General features: G+C 38.3%; 1 protein-coding gene across 1 annotated transcript in view; it reads right to left on the bottom strand.

Annotated features, from left to right (window-relative positions):
• Positions 1-5,448: 5,448 nt before the first annotated feature.
• LGR5 (leucine rich repeat containing G protein-coupled receptor 5) overlaps positions 5,449-18,925 on the bottom strand; it is an 82,207-nt gene continuing 68,730 nt past the window's right edge. The window contains exons 12-18 of the mRNA XM_026039795.1: positions 16,538-16,603; positions 16,273-16,344; positions 15,330-15,401; positions 13,453-13,578; positions 9,105-9,250; positions 8,017-8,100; positions 5,449-6,658 (exon numbers count right to left, since the gene is read on the bottom strand). Of these exons, the coding sequence (XP_025895580.1) occupies positions 5,568-6,658; positions 8,017-8,100; positions 9,105-9,250; positions 13,453-13,578; positions 15,330-15,401; positions 16,273-16,344; positions 16,538-16,603 (1,657 nt within the window). The 3' untranslated portion in view covers positions 5,449-5,567. The remainder of the gene's footprint in view (positions 6,659-8,016; positions 8,101-9,104; positions 9,251-13,452; positions 13,579-15,329; positions 15,402-16,272; positions 16,345-16,537; positions 16,604-18,925) is intronic.

Here is an 18,925-nt window from a genome sequence, read left to right as displayed (position 1 = left end):
TTAGGAAATTGATTCTGGTCTAACCTACTTTTCCTAGAGTATAGAACAGCTATATGAGATTTAAAATTCTAGCAGATTTAACATTTTAAAGAAGAATACAAATTTGACAATGCTAATAAATAAAGTACAAGAGCTTCCATGTATAAACACCTAACACTTACAACCATGCTAAAGAAAAAAGGCAATATGAACATTAAGAACATCTTGTTCATATAACGAGAATCACAGACTTTTGCTTTAGTGACTCTGGAGACATAGGAAATATGAGTACATTCCCTCCATAAAACAATTTGTTGTGGCATTGTCAAAATTATCTAAGGATCCAATCTCAGTCCTAGGAAAAAAAAAACAAACATTAAGAATATTCCTCTTGAGAGCTGGCCAGCAGCCAGGATTACTAACAAAATCAGGCACAAAGAGTCCACTAAAGATCCCTATTTAATCTTTTCACAGGTGGCAACACTTTCCACTTGTCAAAAAATATGCCTTCATTAATAAGGGGAAAAAACCTGTTGATCTGTGAAATCAAAAGCTTCCACCAAGTATTATGCATACATGTACCAAGAATCTCCTCCCAAGTGGCTTTGAATGTCTCAGGCTCCAAAATAACACTTGAAGGAAATTTCAGACATCTCCTTTTTTATCTGGAGTCATTCTTGATATGTAATCGTTGTTTTGACAGGTGTCTGCAATTATTAATTTGCTTCCATGCACAACAAGAGCTTCTAAAAGTTATCTGTAGATTTCCCTGCACTTATCAGCATTTCCAGGTTATGAACGGACCTTTTGATCGAGGAAGGAGCTCTCCTGGCCTTCTAAGAAAGCAAACAAATAAAAAGCAGGGAGATTTTTTATGAGAAACAGTGGTTTAATCTCCTGTAGCAAGCACCACAGTCTCTGCGAAATCCTCCTAGGCCTTTTTGCCTCTTTTAACTAGGAAAATGAACTCCAGAGTCTTGGGCAGTCAGGGAATGAATTAAAGGATATGAAGTCAGTCTGAAGTCTGTAACATGAACAAGTGTCTTAGGCCTTCTCTCCTTCAGCATAGACATAAGTCATAAAACAAACAAAAAAGGGTCCAGTATCATTGTTCCAGAGAAGTATGTAAAAGACATTGAGGAGAATGTGTCTAAACCATGGCAAACAAGCCTAGAGCGGAATGTAAGTATGGGAAGGCTAGCAAAAAGCAACAAAATTAGGATTGCTGCAACAACAATGTTCGAAAATGCTGTTCAGGCTGTGATGTAACTGCGATGTCTGTCTTTTCCCTCTAATTCAAGCAGTCATTAGCCAGGGTGTCCTTCCTTTCTAGGTGCTCTTTATTTTCTGTAGATCCTTCCACAAATCCCACAGCTTCCTTTTTCTCCTAGCTCTTACACAGTCTAGGCGAAGCAGGTGTAGGTGAAAGCCTCTTCCTCGCCTGTTTTCTTACCATTTTGATCTTGTTAAACATCATGCTACTTTTGTCTTTTTGTATCAAATCTGAGCTGTCACAAAACTATGATCACATTATTTCAGATCTCATAAAACTACTCCTTATGTCTTCTGCCTCCTGAAGGCCTCACTCTTCTTTGGCTCCTTCTTATGCTCATGCCTTATGTTCCCTGTACTACACCTCTTCTTTTTCTTCTATAAAGACTTTCTCATCCCCATTCATTGCTGATCCTGTCTCACCTAACATCTCTGTTCTGAGACTTGATCCTCAAACTGCTGCTTTTTCACTGGCCTACCTGGTTGAACTGTCTGGATCAACTCTAGCTTTGCTTTCCCTTCTCATTTTTGCTTAGTATCTGCACACCCCTGCTAAAATCAATTATATATGGGATTGTTTTAATTATTTTTGAGCTTTGTAGTTTGTTACTTTCTATGTGGATTGAGTTCCTGCCAAAATGATTAATTGCTTTTCCAGAGTTTGTATTGATTGCCTTTTTTTTTCAGATATTTCACAGAAATGATGTTAAAATATTGATCTCTGAAAACAAAGCAGATAAAACTGTTCTGTCCCACAGTCCCTCCTCGAAAGAATGCGCCTGCCGTCTAGCCTTTCCTCGGTGCCTAGACGATGACTTGATTGCACTAGAAGTTACAGCTTAGCCCAATAAAGCCAGGCAGTGAAGAACTGCCCGGGCTGCTTGGCTCCTGCCGAGTCCCACACTGCGGGCACCACCTTTCCCTCACGCACAGCGTGTGTGTCCCAAGCATTTGCTGTGCAACGCTGCTGCACGGCAGGGGAGCTTTGCCAGCGGGCTGCTAATCCTCTGACCAGCTCTGTCTGCCACGTAGGGCACTGCAGAGGAAACGAGAAGCATCTGGGCGAATTGGCTGGCTCTCAGATGGCTGCAGGAGCAGCCTAGCGCAGCAGACCCTCATCTTCCACGTGGTCCGGTAGCATCTAAGGCCTGCCAGGCAACTTATGAGCAGTGACTGTGTGACCGGATGCATGTCCTTGTCACACAGGCTGACGGGAGAGGGTCTCACTCACCAACTGAGCAGCCCCCAGAGGCTGCTGCTGAAATATCAATAGTGTGTGTGTGGGAAGCAGAGTCTGTTGATAAGGGTTGGTGAGCAATGTCTTGATACAAAGATCTGCTCTGTGTTGAAACGAAGCACTGTTCTTCATGTCCTTGCTCCCCAGGAGAGCTAATGAGAGCACACAACCCATAACTTTAACTTTGTTGAGGATTTGGGACATCTGGGGAAGTTAGTGCAAGTATTAGAATAAGTTAGGACTGATGGAGATCCAGACACTTGTGAGGTGTTGGGCCCCGATTTAATGCTTTCTACTGTGTAGTCACATTTTATTACAAATTGCTTATGTTTGGAACATGGATAGAAAAGAAGTAGGTTATCTATTTACAGTCGCTACACATTTACAAATATTATTTACAGATAATGACTTTAGTAATATATATGAGCAGAAAATATAGCACATATCAATATGAAACTGTACAGGGCTTAATCTCATGTCCTTTACTGTGGCTGCATTTCACTTTAATAATAAATACAGTTCTATATTTACACATTTTACTTTAAAAATCTATTAAATGGATTTTAACAATTTCAAGTTTAAAATATCTGATCAAAATATTTCAAACATGGTTATAAAAATAAGACATAAATCCTTTAGGACTTTCTGCAAGCTAAAAAAGTTCCGATAAAAGAAGCTTTCTTAAACTAGTCTGTAGAAATATAACATTATTTTGCTTCTCAAATCACTTTACAAACTTCTTAAATATAGCGAGCTGAAGGGAATTTCACTGACATTAAGCAGTGCAGCACAGATGGATCCCAGTTAAAATAAAGCTTAGTAAACATGGTCATAGGTATTGTGCAATGGTTGACTGATCCTCTGCTTAATCCGAAGTGGTTTTAGGCATCATTCTCCAGCTGAGTGCTGCACTGCTTCAAAAGCCACAAGAGATAAAGGATTGAGATAACTACACATACGACCTTATCATACATAATGTCTGCATTTGCTCATTTTTCTTCCTGAAGTATGAACGTGTCAGCCAAAGTCAACTGATGCCATCTGTAAATACAAAACTAAAAATATGCCAGTGTGAGTGGAGAAGAAAATCAAGGCATATCCACTGCTGGCAACAGACTCTTCACTGTGAAAATCCACCCTATGACTGCCAGGAAGTCACATATATAAAAACAGATGAATAACAGAGATCATCTTAATTACTGGGCTAGCCTAACGATGGTAATGTTGAAAAATTGCTTGGACATCTAGAGATAGAGTGGTCATTAACTAAGAAATAAGTACTGGGAAATAAAATGTTACTGCTCAGAAAAATATTTTTAACAACAAGAAAAAATCTATAAATCAGTGCACTTCTGTGTCTTTAATGCTCTGAAAATGTGCCAACTTCAAGAAAACTGGAATTTCCCTGGGTGGCTTGGTCAAGATCAAAGACTTATCTAGAAAAGTGAAGGTGCCTCTGTTGTCTGAAATATTTTGACAACAGGCTATAATAGGTATGCTTCTGATTATGCAAATCTATGCCTTGATTCAAAAATGTATTAACAAATTTAAAAATAGACAGAACTCTCTGTTAATCTAATCTAATCTCCTAATCTAATGCCATGAAATTTCCCTGATTTCTGGCAGCTCCTACAATACCTCTTTTTGAGAACGTATCTAGTTGGAATTTACGTATTTTTGGTAACAGACAGTTCACTCTAAGCCTTTGTAATTTTATCACTAACTTCTGTCATTGTCAACAATTTTCACCTATATTTCCATGCTGTATGTCCTTAATGATGACTTTCAGTAGATCTTACCAGATTCTTCTCCTTGTAACTAGATAGACCTCTGCCCTTCAACTCAAATCACATCTTTGATAACCTGCTATTAAAATCTATGATATTTCAGTCCTCTTCAATTTTCCATTAGTCTTCACTGCAGGCGGATGCGAGCACTGTATGAAATAATCTAGTAATATCTGCATCAGTTGTAAGGACACAGATCACACAGCCTCTTAACTCCTACTTGATATTTCATAGTCTATAATTAGAAATTGTTGTATCATTTTGGATAGCTCTTCAACTGGCTGGCAACCATTAACCAGGGGCTTTTCAGGATGCTTCATAGGTTAGAGATCACACCAAGTAGGATTACAGTTTTTGTTCTAGACAAATGACTTGGTGTTTCTGAGTGAGTACTTTTGGGGTCATTTATTTGCATTCAGCACATTCCTCTTTCTCTACTGGTGACTCTCCAAGTAGCGTTTTTCACTCTTGAATTCTAAGAATCACCTGCCAGTTTTATCAGCAGTAATTCTGGAAATAATTCCAAGTCATGACCAAACTGAGCAGGTCCTCACTAGAAAAATGTCCTTGTGACAGCGGCTTGCCATTTACAACTACATCTTAGTCACTTAGCAAGATTTTTATTAACCTCTTTTCTCCCATGTTAATTTTGTATTGTTCTAGCTGGCAGTTAAAAATGCTCTGTCAGAAAACTTTTATAAAACAATCCCAAAAGCAATTACATTTTTAAGTTAAGAGCATTATCACTAAAACATGGACCTTCGTAACTGTCTATTTTCCAGAAATCTTTAGGACTTTAATAGGATTACTCTTCCACTTAAATACCTTGCTGAATCAGGGCCCTACACAGACACTTACAAAAACAATGGTACAACTGATAAAGTATTAAGATTGAATGATAATATCAGAAAAACAAACAAACAAACCAAAACACAAATGCTACTAGGTAATGCTTTGAAAAAAAAGCTTACCACTTTAGCATGGTATTTCTGCTCTTGAGCAACAGGAGCCTTTTCTGAGTTTTGCCACTTTAAATGAGAACAGTTGATACAACTGCACAAACTGTGACAACTCTCAGTTTCTTTTTTCATGGCAGCATTTCATTAAAAAAAGGCTGAGAAAGCTCTCACGGATTGGATTTTCAGCCTGCTGCAGGGTTTTGCGATGGCCCATTTTTCTGATTCGTGTATTAATAGTTCAGAGCCATTCTCTAGCCTGTATACACATACCCATATTTACTTTTGGGATTAAAATTTTTGTAAACATAGATCATTTCTGCACTGCCACTGAAACTAGCGACATGGAACAAATGCTACTGATGAGAGATTACAGTTTTCTGCCATTTGGTAAGATGATGGCATTAGTGAATCGCTGGTAGGCATGTCATAGGATATGCTAGCACTTGTGAAGGTTACCAGGGCTTGTGTTGAGTCACAGGATTGTTTTTCTAGGTCTTCTGAATTCACAGAGATCAGACTAGTGTGTTTGGATCTCCTCCATAACAAAGTTTGCTTCCGAAGACTTCCAAGGTCCTCCTTAAAGTGTGGATTGAAAAGTATATAAAGGAGTGGGTTTAGGCATGAGGGCAGTGGTACAATCACCAGCAGTATTGATTTAATCACTTCTGGGCTGATAAAAGTGAGGTTTAGTAAGGAGGAGAAAGATAAAAAGGCTACGGGGCAATAAAGAATACAGTTAGTAAAAAGCAGCAAGGCTATGTGTTTGACCATAGAGCAATCCCAAACACTGTCTAGTTCTCCCTTTTCTAGGCTGCAGTAGAGCTTGGTATAAGCAACAGTCATGACCAGAAAGCAAAGAGAGTTCAGCAGAACCAGCGCCACCATGTAGCCCATGGCAGTGGGTTCTCCGAAGGGCAATGGCAAACAAAGTGGAGAAACCCCATACTCACTTCCACTGAGGAGAGGGATCGCTGCAATGACTAGTGCCAACACAAAGCAAAACAAAATGGCTATTTTCACACTGGCAGAGGAGGATTTTGCTTCAAACTTTGCAGCGTGCTTCACAGAGAACGCACGTTCGAGCGTGGCCAGGGTAAGGAGGAAAATAGAAACCTCTGAAGCAAAAATGGACAGGAGGCCAGTTATTTGGCACCCAATTCCACTTTCCCACCATGCTCCATATTGAGCAAAGCTACCAAAAGTCGATGCATCCACACTGGCCAACACTCCACTGGCCAAACCCATCAAGGCATTTACAATGGATATTAGACCGATTAGGAGTCTTATGGAGGAAATATACAGCAGAGATCTGAAGATTGTAGCAGTCACCAGTGCATTGCAAATAAAGGCCAAAGCCACTATGGTCCACACTCCAATTCTGATCAGCCAGCTCCCAAAAAGATGGTCACATGGTTTGAAGGGACCTAAAATGACAAAAAAAAAAAAAAAAAAAAAGGAAACTCATGTAAAATTAAAAATTAATTTTATATTGTTTAAGACCCTAATTTCCATGCCTCTTGTTGGTTTCCACAGCAAATGAATTCCAGTTCCAGAATTCCAGAAAAGTTCCAGAAGATTTTTTTTAGCCTCAGTCAAGTTCTAAAATCAAAAGTGAGTGAGTTTGGAGTGACCAGAGATCTCAATAACGTACTGCTCAAAGGCATGTTCCCTTGCTGGTGTACAGGAGGACAGGAGTCCTCCTGTTTTCCTTTTTTACCCATCAATGCACGTGCAGTGTGGATGTGACCAGGAGCTCCTCAGGGCAGGACAGGATGGCTGGACCTCCCTTTTATCTCAGCTATTGCCTATGCAGATATATAAAACACTTCTTTTATGGGGAAATGGGAAAATCCTGAAGCCCTCTGTCTTGCAGTGTGGCTAGATACATTATTTGCTATGGTTAATTTAACATCTAGGGGCAAAATTTTAGTCTGAGGAGAACAGTGATGGGGAAGCTTATTTAATGAATGACATGTCCAGTCTGTAGGTGTTGTTTGTAAATGTGTGAAAAAAGCCAAAAGACACTTCTCACTGCCCTGGGACATGTTTGATGAGTCCCAGTGAAGAGTCAGGTAATGGATATGGGCAGATGCACTTTGGCTGCCTTACAAATGCCATTACACTGTCCAAGACTCATTTGCAGTAATGAAGAACATGTCACTGCTGTCTGTACGGTGGGAAAGAAGTGGGCATGCTTCTCTCTGTGCTCTGAAGGAATTTTTCTGTGGAATCGATGGACTGCAGCTTTGCATTTTAACTGAAGAATTTCTTTTTTGTCCCTTCCACATTGCTAAGCCAGGGATGCACTACTCTATAAAGAAAATGACAGTGGTGAGGGTCATTTGTGATGGCCTGAACAGGATCCAGTAGTGTTTGATATTTGTTAGCTATTGAACTAACCTGTGTTTCTCAAGGATCTCAAGCGTAGCATCCCATGATGAATTTCAGAGGAATTAGTTTAGTTTTACATGGAATGAGAGAACCAAGATTCTGTTCTATACCATTTTCTTGCTAAAAACAAATTTTAAATTTCTGATAAGAAGTCTGGAGTAAGAATTTGTCTGAAGATGAGGTAAAACTTCCAGTGTATTCATAGATGACTTGAGTAGCTGAATAGCCTTCTGGGCCTCAGTGCAAAATTTGTATTATTGTAAAACGTATTTGTTCTCAGCAAATAATTTCAAAACATCATGCTTCCTAATACCAGAACAACAGTTTGTTCTGCATTTCAAATATCTGATAAACGTGTATTTGGTTTCCTATCTGCCTAGCAGTTCCGTACCTGGAGAAGGTGAACACTGCACTGAATGATGAGCTTTTAAATCCTCTTCAAAATCCAGAAGAAAATCCTCAAAATCACGTTCATCTGTGGAGAAGAAAGCACCAAAATTTAGCACTGCTATTTTTAAGAGAACTTCTTTAGTATAAATTGCAAAACATGTCTGTTGAATTTAAGGCTTGCTCTTGTCCCTTTGCCTACCAAACTACAAGCAGAAGTGGACATAACACTTGCTTGGTTTTGAATTACTGTACTCAGAAATACTTAAAAAATTGTCACTAGCTTATCTCTGAAATAACCACCCTCAGAAAGGTAGAACTTCTAAGATTTAACCCAGGTTCCTTTCCATTTAATTTTTAATGTCATAGCTTCACTGTGTCTTGTTGGCTCCACTCTTGCTGGGGCCAGCCCTGGTATCTGAAATTAACGGTTTGCAGAAGTAGAGATAGGACAGAAAAGAACAAGCTAATTTAACATGTAGTTACTTGTAAGACAGTTATTTACTGTAACAGGTCACATAACAGTCCTTGTGTTGAAGAGGAGGAAATATACAGTAATAGTCTATCCTGGAGAGCAGATGCACTCTTCGTACTTAGGAAGTGTCAGTAAAAAACACTGGCAGGGATGCCAAGTTATCCATACTAGTGCTGTGACTCGCTCTGAAGCAGGTACACAGCACAGGTAAGCCAAGGAAACCTCCCAGCCTGGCCAAGAAACTGTGACCTGGGTCTTTGCAGATCTGCTGTTACAGGAGGTTTATTGCAACACAGCACCGCTGCTTCCCTTCCTCTCAAATATAGGGAAGATTTCACTTCCCACATTCTTATAGTTAGCAATTTGGTAGAAAGAAGAGTGACTGGGAGTTTTGAAAGGCTTGTCTGGAACAATGAGACTGCTAAGTATCATAAAATATTGGATGACATATAATTAGGCAAAAGAGAGGGAGAGGCTGTCTCTCTGACTGTAAGAGAGTATTGCATTTAATGAACATCACAGGCTGCTCCTGTGAAACACCGTGTCAGAATTTCTACTCCTTTCTCTGGACACATCACAGGCTTTAGGTAGACCATAAAGCAAAAGATGAGGCTTACCTTGAATTTGCAACAACCCGGTATCCTTCCTGTGAAAGTCGTCCAGGCTGCTGTTCTCGTCTTTGCCCCACTGGCTGGAGATTTTGTAGTGGCTCTCGCAAGCTCCAAAGGCACAGCACTGATAAGCATAAGGCATCTCCATGACCCTGGCAAGGAAGCATGCCATGAAAAAGCAGTTGCTTTCGAGTGCCAGAGCCACTGGGTTGCATTGACCCGCTTGTGTTAGCACAGAGGAGCTTGGTTAAGCAACCGTGATTGAAAGTAATCCATCGTGGTAATGCAAAATGGGTTCACATACAAGATTCCTTGTCAGAAATGCAAATGATTTCTAGGTTTATTTTATTAAAGGCATAATAGCATTTCCTATATGTCCTCACAATTGACATATCTAATAGTATTTTAAATTACATATATAATTTAGCACTTAGAGACATGTGCCTTGCAGTTGAGTGAGTGTTGCTCTGACAGTCATATTTGTATTTTTTTCTTTTTAATGATTTTACAGTGTAGCTCAGCTATTAATTCCTTTTTTTTTTTTTTTTTTTTTTTTAAGCAGATTTGAAGATCATAACTGCCTCTACTCACAAAACACACAAAAAAATATGTTCCAAATAGCATTTCTCTTTTTTGGACAAATGAGATCTGCTTTTATATTCAAACTTCATCCTCTTCTCTCTACCTCAACCTTTTTTTTCAGTGAAACAGCAGAGGAGATTGTCTTTCATGCACAGACCAAAAAAAGCAATATTCTGAACTGAATAGTAAATGTGAATCTATTGGAAACATCAGGTGTGAAAACAGCACCATAGAAGAAAACATTTCACTTAATTAATTGTCATAGGAATGTGCCTGGTGATACAGGATGTTCATTACTAATTTTTTTTTTTAAGATCACTGATATTCCAGAACATAACTGAGTATCAGTCAGTGAGTTTCAGTGATTCTGAGGGTTTCTGTTGACAATCATGTCACTGCTTTTCTATATGTTTTGAATTTCATTACCTTGGGAAGGTGTAAATTTTGGAGTAGTATGGAAAAACTATTTCTTTTTACTAGTCTTACAGACTATTTCTTCTATTTCTTGGACATTATGCTTTGGAAGTAAAGATACTGAATCAATGCTATTCTCCAATAATATGCAGTAAAACACAACAATTCACCTTCATTTCAAAAGCCAACCAAAAACAAATCAAGCCTAAAAGAGGTGATTAAAAACTGTTCTGACTTAACTTAAAAGGAATAAGATAGATCTATCTCCTACTAGATCACTTTTAATACTTTATTCATGTAAATTAACATAATGAATGCTCACATATTCAACTTGCACACTAGCTAAAAGCTGGGTATAAAAGGGAACAAACTAACCTTAACCCTAAACTTATTTTTTAAATGAGTGCATCTTGGGGCATTCTGTTTCTACTTGCTGATATTTCTTTTGGGAATTAGCAACAACGATCTGTACTATTGAATGTCATGCAAAAATTTACATTACATTTTTTTAAGTACTCCAGTAAACTTTAAGGTGATCAAGATAAATCATCATTATGCCAGCAGATCTTAATACTTAATTTCTGACTCATTTCTGTGCATATGTTCTTTTAAAATAATGAGATTATCTGATTAAATAATTTGTAAAAAAAATATCCCAGAAGCTGTCCTTATATAAACTATTATTAAACCCATATTTTACTAGAGTACCCCACCGTTACTCATCTTCTAGGTTGAAAAGCAATCCCCATGAACTGTTTAACACTAGAAGTGCCCCTTTTCTGACAAAATAACCTTATTAAAAAAAAAGCTTTGAAAGTTCTACAAGGTGATGGCTGTGACTAAGGGCTCCAGACCTTTTGGAAGAAGTTCCTACTTGTGTAGGAAGACTAGCTGGAGGATACTGCACTCCCAAGTGACTGATGCTAATGTATCCTCTGGTTAATCCAAAGGCACCATACACTTAATAATGACAGGTTCCCAGATGCTGTTGATCTTCTACCGGTCTTATGGCCACTCCTGGGGTTGAAATCTGGGCCTCTCACATTATGCTCTTCCACTCTTTCCAAAACTCTCCCAAACTTTTATACTATCATCTCAGTTAAAGAGCAAGACTCTCTTTTCCAGCCATACAGTGCTGGAATCTATTTTTTCCTACAGTAGGTTCCTATATGATATGGGTGATTTAGATTTTGTCAAGTTCAATTTGTTAAAAAACACTAGCTGGGTCTGCTTTTATATACTGCTTATCTTACTGATGGTATCTGTAGCTTTGCTTTTATTTTATTCCTCCTTCCTGAAGCAAGGAATGCTTGCTTTGGTTTTTGATTAAGCAGCAGAGAACACAATGCCATTTTTCAGCTCACAAAGGTGTGTAGTTGCCAATGACTGGGAACACACAGTTATGATGGATAGAGCTAGTAACTTGATTCTTTACAGTTGTGAATCAAGGCATCAGATAAAGAAGGAAGGAGTGGCTGGCACCACGGCTTTATTTCCTCATAGCAGGCTGGGCTAAGCTGTGGACTTGCTTGTGCTCTTGTAAAGGTGGAGCAAAGAGGATGCTCAGCTGTTTGATGTGTTTGTGCACTGGAGAACAATGACCCGCTTAGGTGGGAAAGCATGAAAGTAGGAAGCTTTCACACAGGAATTTATCTTTAATATTATAACCAAGTTCTGGTTCCAGCAATTATAATGGGTGAAATTTCATTTTGTTTTAGATCTCTGTTCAAGGTTGGTGCTTTATTCATTGCCCATTAAGTGATCTTGTGTTAAGTCATGACCATTTTAATTCATGGTAAAAGTCCTATGGACTCCAGGTCAAGATTTTACCCCATCATCTCCTGACGAGATGACCTTTGCTCTTACAGATATCAATCAGCTTGGGACAGGTAATCATATCTCATACTTTTTCTAATGACTTCAGCTCTTGTCTGACACTTCCTTGTAAAGTACTTACACGGATCAGATCTATTAGAGTTGCATTTTAGCAATGTACATAATTTTACTGGAGGAAAATATATTTTTTTAATAAAAGAATTAACAAACCCAAGTTGCACATAATTCAGTTAACTAGTGAATTATTCTAGAAGCAATACCTGCTGTATTGCTGTAATGCCTGTAGGCCAAGCCTATACATATATATTACTGTACACTTGTTAGCTTGACTCAGTGATTTTCTTGTGTTTATATGCTTTTCAAGAACCTTCAGATATTTAGGATAGCCATCTGCCTCAATGTGCAGGCAAAGTCAAGAAAAACAAACAGCACCACAATATGGTGCTCATGTCATTGCCCAATCTTCTCTGTGACAAACTATAGGTATTGGTTTTATTAAGTGTTTTAAAGCATTTGCTTCCAATTCTGGAACCATTTTTTGCAGTTCTTCTCTCTTGATCATAATAATATACCACCACAGAATTTTCTAGTGTGTTTCCCTCCAGCACAGTATACAGAGGTTAAAGAAGCTTCCCTATTTCTACTCACAACTCTCTTATTTGTAAGTCCGAGCTGCTGTAGTCCTTTTCACCAGTGCTACGTCTTCTTGAGTTGTTGGCCTGCTGTGACTTACAGAACTCTTGTGGCACAAAAGTTGAATGACTTATGCATGTGCTATTTGTTTCAAATGATATCAAACCTTTTACAATAAAATGAGGAAATAGAGAATAAAAATATATTTTACACTTGGACATCTTCCAGTTAAAATAAAAAAATCAAGGGAACTAAAACTTAGTGCCACTCCCAAATGTCCAATATCCAAGTCGGAGGCAAGTCTCCCTTTAAAATGATTTTTCTGTGGTCATCCAATGACTGGCAGAATTGCAAATAATCTCTAGAAAACATTCCCTTCCTGTAGCACAGAGCATCCAGCAGAAAACTCTCAGCATCAAAATGGTTTAATAGTGATGGACAAATATTATCTGAATCTTAATCAAAAGATTAAAGTGAAAATCTATTCGTTTCTACTTTAAACAAGTATGAGCAAACATTTTAAAATTTTCTTCTCTTCATGTTTACTGAGTTCTCATTAAATTTGATGGACGTTTTGCTAGAACAGCCAGCAGCAGAAGAGCCTATCTCTAAGTAATATTGCTTTAAAAGCTTTTGAATCATACCACCAGCAAGCAGAAAGTAGCTCACTTTTAAGCAAGTGCTGGGGTTAATATTTCAAAACCCTTCAGAGTTTCTTCAGTTCAAAATGAGCATAATAAAATAAGTCTATCATATTTTTATCATATTTGCTTTAGTTTTAACAGCACAGATCAAAGTGATAACACAAAGCAACATGCCAGAGACACTGACACACCTTCTACTGCACATGAACCCAGATGTGACTTATTAGTTTTAATGCTATACTCACTTGAGGTCTGGAAAATTTTCCGATGATATCAAACTTTGTAGGGCATGATTTCCTGTTAATTTTAAATGAGTTAGACCATGAAGCCCCGTCACAGGAAAAGAGGACAAAAGGTTGGATGACACGTCCCTGCATAACAGCAAATAAAAAATCAGTTTACAAGTTTTCATTTTTTTTTTCTTCAGCACTAAACGTGTCATGCTGGAAAAACAGGTTATACATTTTGGACTCTATCAGAGATCACTGCGTTAAGCAGAGATCCCTCAAACACCAGAGCAAATGTGCAGCACCATTCAGGAGAAACATCTATGTGTCTAGCAGAGAGCTAGCAGTAGTATCTAGCAGCCTGCTAAGAGTAATCTCTACTGTTAAGTTTTGACTCCAAGCATTCACAGCGAGAGTTTTGAGGCTAGCAAATGAATCTAAAACCAGTTCATTGGACTGTTGGTTTTACCAGTACCAGACCAGTACCAGAACAAATTCCTGCAGCTTAAACAGTTCAGTGGGATGCAGGAGCAAATGGCTGCTGTGAATCCTCTACAGCAGGGCCAGTGGACAGGGAAGAAGTAGGATCAGAGCAGGACAGGTCTGAGCTGCAGAAAGAAGGTGAGAAGGTTCTGAGCTGAGGGAAGATGATCCATGCAGATCAACATGGATAAAGTAAGCTTGGAGATGGAAGCTACATTGCAATATTTATGTTGGTCAAAACTCAGGAAGGAATAAGAAGAGGATTGCTACTGAAATGATCTAATGAAATTACTGTAATCTTAGGGGCCAGCCATAAAAAAGAGGTATGTTGATGCTCTTTGTGTGTGTATGATATTACTCAAAAGATGGTTAAATAGCAAAGGTGAATTTTTGGTCCCACTGAAATGGAAAAAACTACTACTGACTTCAGTCAGACCAGGACACTGACTGGCACGGCAGGTAACACTGATACACTGGTTTACTGTATGTGTTAAAGGGCAATTTTCTTTAGTGCTCTCTTACTATCCAGTGCTATAGACCAAAACTACAGATTCCTGCTGGTAGAACAGTGTTCTCTCATCCGTTTCTCATTTATTTTCTTCTACAGGAAAGCCCTGAGGAAAGACAAAAAAACAGACATGTAGTAGGCAATGCTCTGCCTACGGATATTAGTCAGTGCGCCATCAAGACAGGAGGTTTGCACAGCAACAGGTTACTGATGCAGCCCACACTGGCTTTCCAGTTCCAGGTTTCCCAGCAGATGCTGGATTATCTGGGAACAGATGGCAGCAGCATGTCCTTGTGAGCGAGATAACTTTGGAGGAATTTTCCTTCAGGTCCTCCCTGTACACCCACTGTCTCAAGGAGACACCTTAAAGATACGGTATTGGAGCGGGGGTATTGGACAGTGGGAAGCAGGAAGAAGTTCATGAAGACTGAGAAGAGTTTGTAAATAAGACCTGCAAAATCAGACCTCTGCTTTTTTTTACCACTAACTGCTCAGGCTAAAAGCTATAAAAGAAGAAAACCCACTCCATCAAATGAGAATAAAATGAAATAAAATGCTTACTTAAAATGGTATTCAGTTTTGAATCTGATTTCTTAGTCCTGATACAGAAATAATAACAAACCTGTCCCTGAAGCACTGCTACAGAAGATTAAACTATTAACTAATAGAAGAAAAGCAGATACTTTATGGGCCCCAAATCACTGTGATTACACTCTATGCAGCCATAATTCTATGGGAGTTGCTGAAACATGAAAAAGAAGACATATAGATAAAAATTCAATAGATCAGAGAATTACAGTAGAGAAAATCTCTATTTCTACTGAGTATGGGACTAAGTTATGAGATTTTATATGCTCTTGCAAGAAAAATTTGAACATTTAAACATATAGATATCAATACTTACAGTTTGATCAGAGATGGTAAAGAAGAGAATGCATTGGGATGAATAATTTTAATTTTGTTCCAAGCTAAGTCCCTACAAGAAAAGTGAGCGGAAAATTGCATATTTACTGAATTAATATGGCAGTTTTCATACACTTGATTAGGATGCTTAAATATATTTTAAAAAGTATTAATTACATGCAAGTACTTCCAATAAGGTTCTCCATGTCTTTTCCCAGTTTTTAAACAATGTTAATCCATTAATGATGTCAGTTACCAAACTGACAAGTTTTTCTAAAATTTCTTAATGACTTCTATAATCTAACTCAGTTGCTTTCAGTCTGCTTCACAGTATACCAGTGCAGCAGAAAGAGTGTGTATATACACAACTTCTAAGAAATTCTCAAGAATTCCTAGGAAGACCAAATCCGTTGTCAAGAGGCTCATTTTCCTAACCAGAATCCTCATCTCCCTTGAAAAATTGGGAAGTTTGAAAACACTTCTAAAAACAAACAAACAAAAAAAGAAAACTTTTGCAAAGACTTAGAGCCATAGGAAATGGATAAATTTATCCACAAAATTACCTTATTAGAATACTTGTCTGTGAAAACCAGAAATCCGTGCAGGATTGGTACACACTTTTCCCAAACCATCCTCTAGAAAAAGATCTCATGCTCCCTAGAGCCCATCACTGTGAATCTGCCAACAGATGCTACCTTTGGCTCAGCATCTCTCTCCACCTTCACTAGAAATGTTTAGAAGCAGCAGCTCTCATGGCCATATGTTTACAGCTTTGAATTCATCGCTGCAGATGATCAACTTCACAGTGTTTATTCCGGTTTTACAATTATGACCTAATGGGTGAATGATCCAAGTGAGGAAAAATAGGAACATTTGGGGACAGAGAGTACACGAAGTGTTTCTGAGAAGCCAGGTGAATGGGCCATGCTTATGGCTGTACTCACAGAGAACGCAGCGAAGCCAGTTGCCGAAAAGTGTCTGCTTTAATTTCATCGATTTCGTTGTGATGCAAGTCACTGAAACAGCAAGAAGAACCTCATTGGTTTCAAAGGCATTTGGAGGAGGCTTTGGGGTATTTTAGACTGAGTTCATGGGTCCACTTCCTTATATTGTAAGGGGATGTATGTGGGATATGTCAAATTAGCAAGCAGTAACAAAATTAATTATGTCCAAGCAACTTTGCATAGAGATGTCTCTTCTTAGGCTTACATTTTCTGGAGCTTTTTACACGCAGTAAAACAGGGTAAATCTTCCAGCAGATTATATGACAGATCCCTGCAATACACAAGACAAGAAAATAAACATTAAAAGCAAGATAACATTAAAAGAAAAAGCTGCCCTTTTGGAAATCAGCTCACTTCATGCGGATTTAAAAATAACTTGTCTTTATTCACACTCACAAAGGAACAGAAATGTGCAGTCCTAGTTCATCTGTCAGATTTTGACTTCTAACTGAAGAGGAGGAGGGGAAGGGAGGGGGAAAGTTAGGATGTATTGAATCCATATCCTATGCTTGAAAATTCCTTGCATTGTCTGAAGATTTCCTGCCTGAAACAGAGACATCTGAGTGTTGTACAGCAATGAAATCTGCAGTATGCTATTATGGAATAGATTCATATTCCTCAAATCTAATATAGACAAATACACAATTTAAAAAATCTACCAGATACATACACTCATATTTTGTCAGAAAAGATTGGATATTTTCTGGCTATAGTCTCACTGAACAGCAATCAGCTTTCCAGTCTACACTTTCAATGAAGAAGTGTTGCTTGTGACCCTTAGAACTGCTTTATCTTCCAGTTGCCAGCTCTGGTTAAAAATATATTGGAACTAACTTTGAAATCAATCACTATATGGAGGAAAAAAAAAAAAAAAAGACTTGAGCCAAAACTCAACAAATTACAGAATAAGTGAAACATCTGGACTGATTTATAGTATAATATAACTAACCAAAAACAAGCCCTGGCAATTTGCAGAAATTGGCAAGAAAAAATAAGAACCAATTCTCCTGCTCCCCACCCCCTCCCTGAATAACAGTTTCATCCTGTACATCTCGCTCAGGGAAAACTCATCAAACTGAATGGAAATTTAGCTTATGAAGAGAAAATCGTAACTATAAACAGGAAAGATGTCCTTTCCCACTGTTATCTAAGATTATCCATTTAAAGGGTAATATGTTTTCTTGCCTGCTTTAAATCCTTTAAAACTGGTTCAGCTCTATTAAGTTGCTTCCTTAGGGAAAAAAATAATTTTCATTTTTACTGTCCTGACAGGAGCATTTCATACATTCTAGATGTAATTTGTGGAAATGCTACAAGCAATGACAGTGTGTGAACGTTATGTATCCCATTTTACTGTGCACACAGGCTACCATTAACATACACATTTTTGTTATGGTAGCAAAATTTACTGACTCTTTCACCTCACCTTAAAAGTTTCCAGCTCAATATAATTGTTCTCATGACTGACTTGGACCACATGTCTAGTGAGCTGGAGGCTTTTAAGCTGGGTTGAAAGGTTTTTGGTACGTCTGGTGGATTATGACTATCCTGTCATACAGATGTGCCTCTTGGGTCTTCTTAAAAGGATGCTAGCAACCTGGATTTGATACATACTGACACTCCCTCTCCACATATCAGAAAAAAAATATCCCCCTAGCCTCAGCCTAATAGAGCAATAGGAAGGTTTTTTTTTTCCCTTTTTGTTATAAAAAGTGAATTACACAAAGGTCTTTGCAGCAGAAGACAAGTGCTTATGGTTCCCATGATGAGGTGAGCACCTAACCATGCTGAGAGCTGTCTTGTGAAGCCTGCTGGAGCCATGTTCTCAGATAGACCTTCGCTGCAGGTTTGTATTTGGAAGCATGGGAAGATGCCCAAATTGGCCTTCAAAAAAGTATCTGTGTTTGTAGATTTGTGTTTCAAAGCAGAGGTTTTCTTGCTGTGTCTGAGCCAGGAAGTCTTCAAAATTGCTACCTCCAAATGACTTGTGGGCCTCAGTGCCCCACTATTATTCATGAAGCAGACAGAAGTAATGTGCAAGCTTAACTGTGGCCTTGGTGGAAACTATGAGTACATGACACTGCTGTCAAATTCATTCCCCTGTCTTCTAAATGCCAGGAAAATATAAAATGCGAATTTCCAATGGAAGGTCCCACTCTACTATGAACAGTACCATGAACTGTGTTTACATTACTATAAAGTTTCTGTGCTTTCTGTTTAGAGTTTATTTATCATTTTTAAATAATACAAGTCATATCTAAATTTAAGCCTGTGTGCAAACTTTATTCTGGCAGCAAACTCAGTTTTTGTCTTTTATCATTCTGGAAATGATTAGATTGAGTCCATGAAGTAAAACTTAAATTTTTCTAGAAACAGTTCGTGACATCCACGCTGGTATTCAAATAATGTGTTATAATTAGTACTATTTCAGCATTGGCCAAGATAACTAATACCGAATACATTCCTAGTGATGTAATGTAGAAGAGACTGCTGTTGGCTCGTTCTCAAAGAAGCAGACAGAATGATTACTTTCGTTAGTGACATATTCCCAGGATATCTGCAAACTAAAATAATACTGTATAGTTAGCAGAAA

The sequence above is a fragment of the Nothoprocta perdicaria genome, unplaced genomic scaffold (assembly GCF_003342845.1).
Source record: "Nothoprocta perdicaria isolate Ctin4 unplaced genomic scaffold, notPer1 scaffold_240, whole genome shotgun sequence".
Lineage (NCBI taxonomy): Eukaryota > Metazoa > Chordata > Aves > Tinamiformes > Tinamidae > Nothoprocta > Nothoprocta perdicaria.
This window is presented reverse-complemented; position numbering and strand designations above follow the sequence as displayed.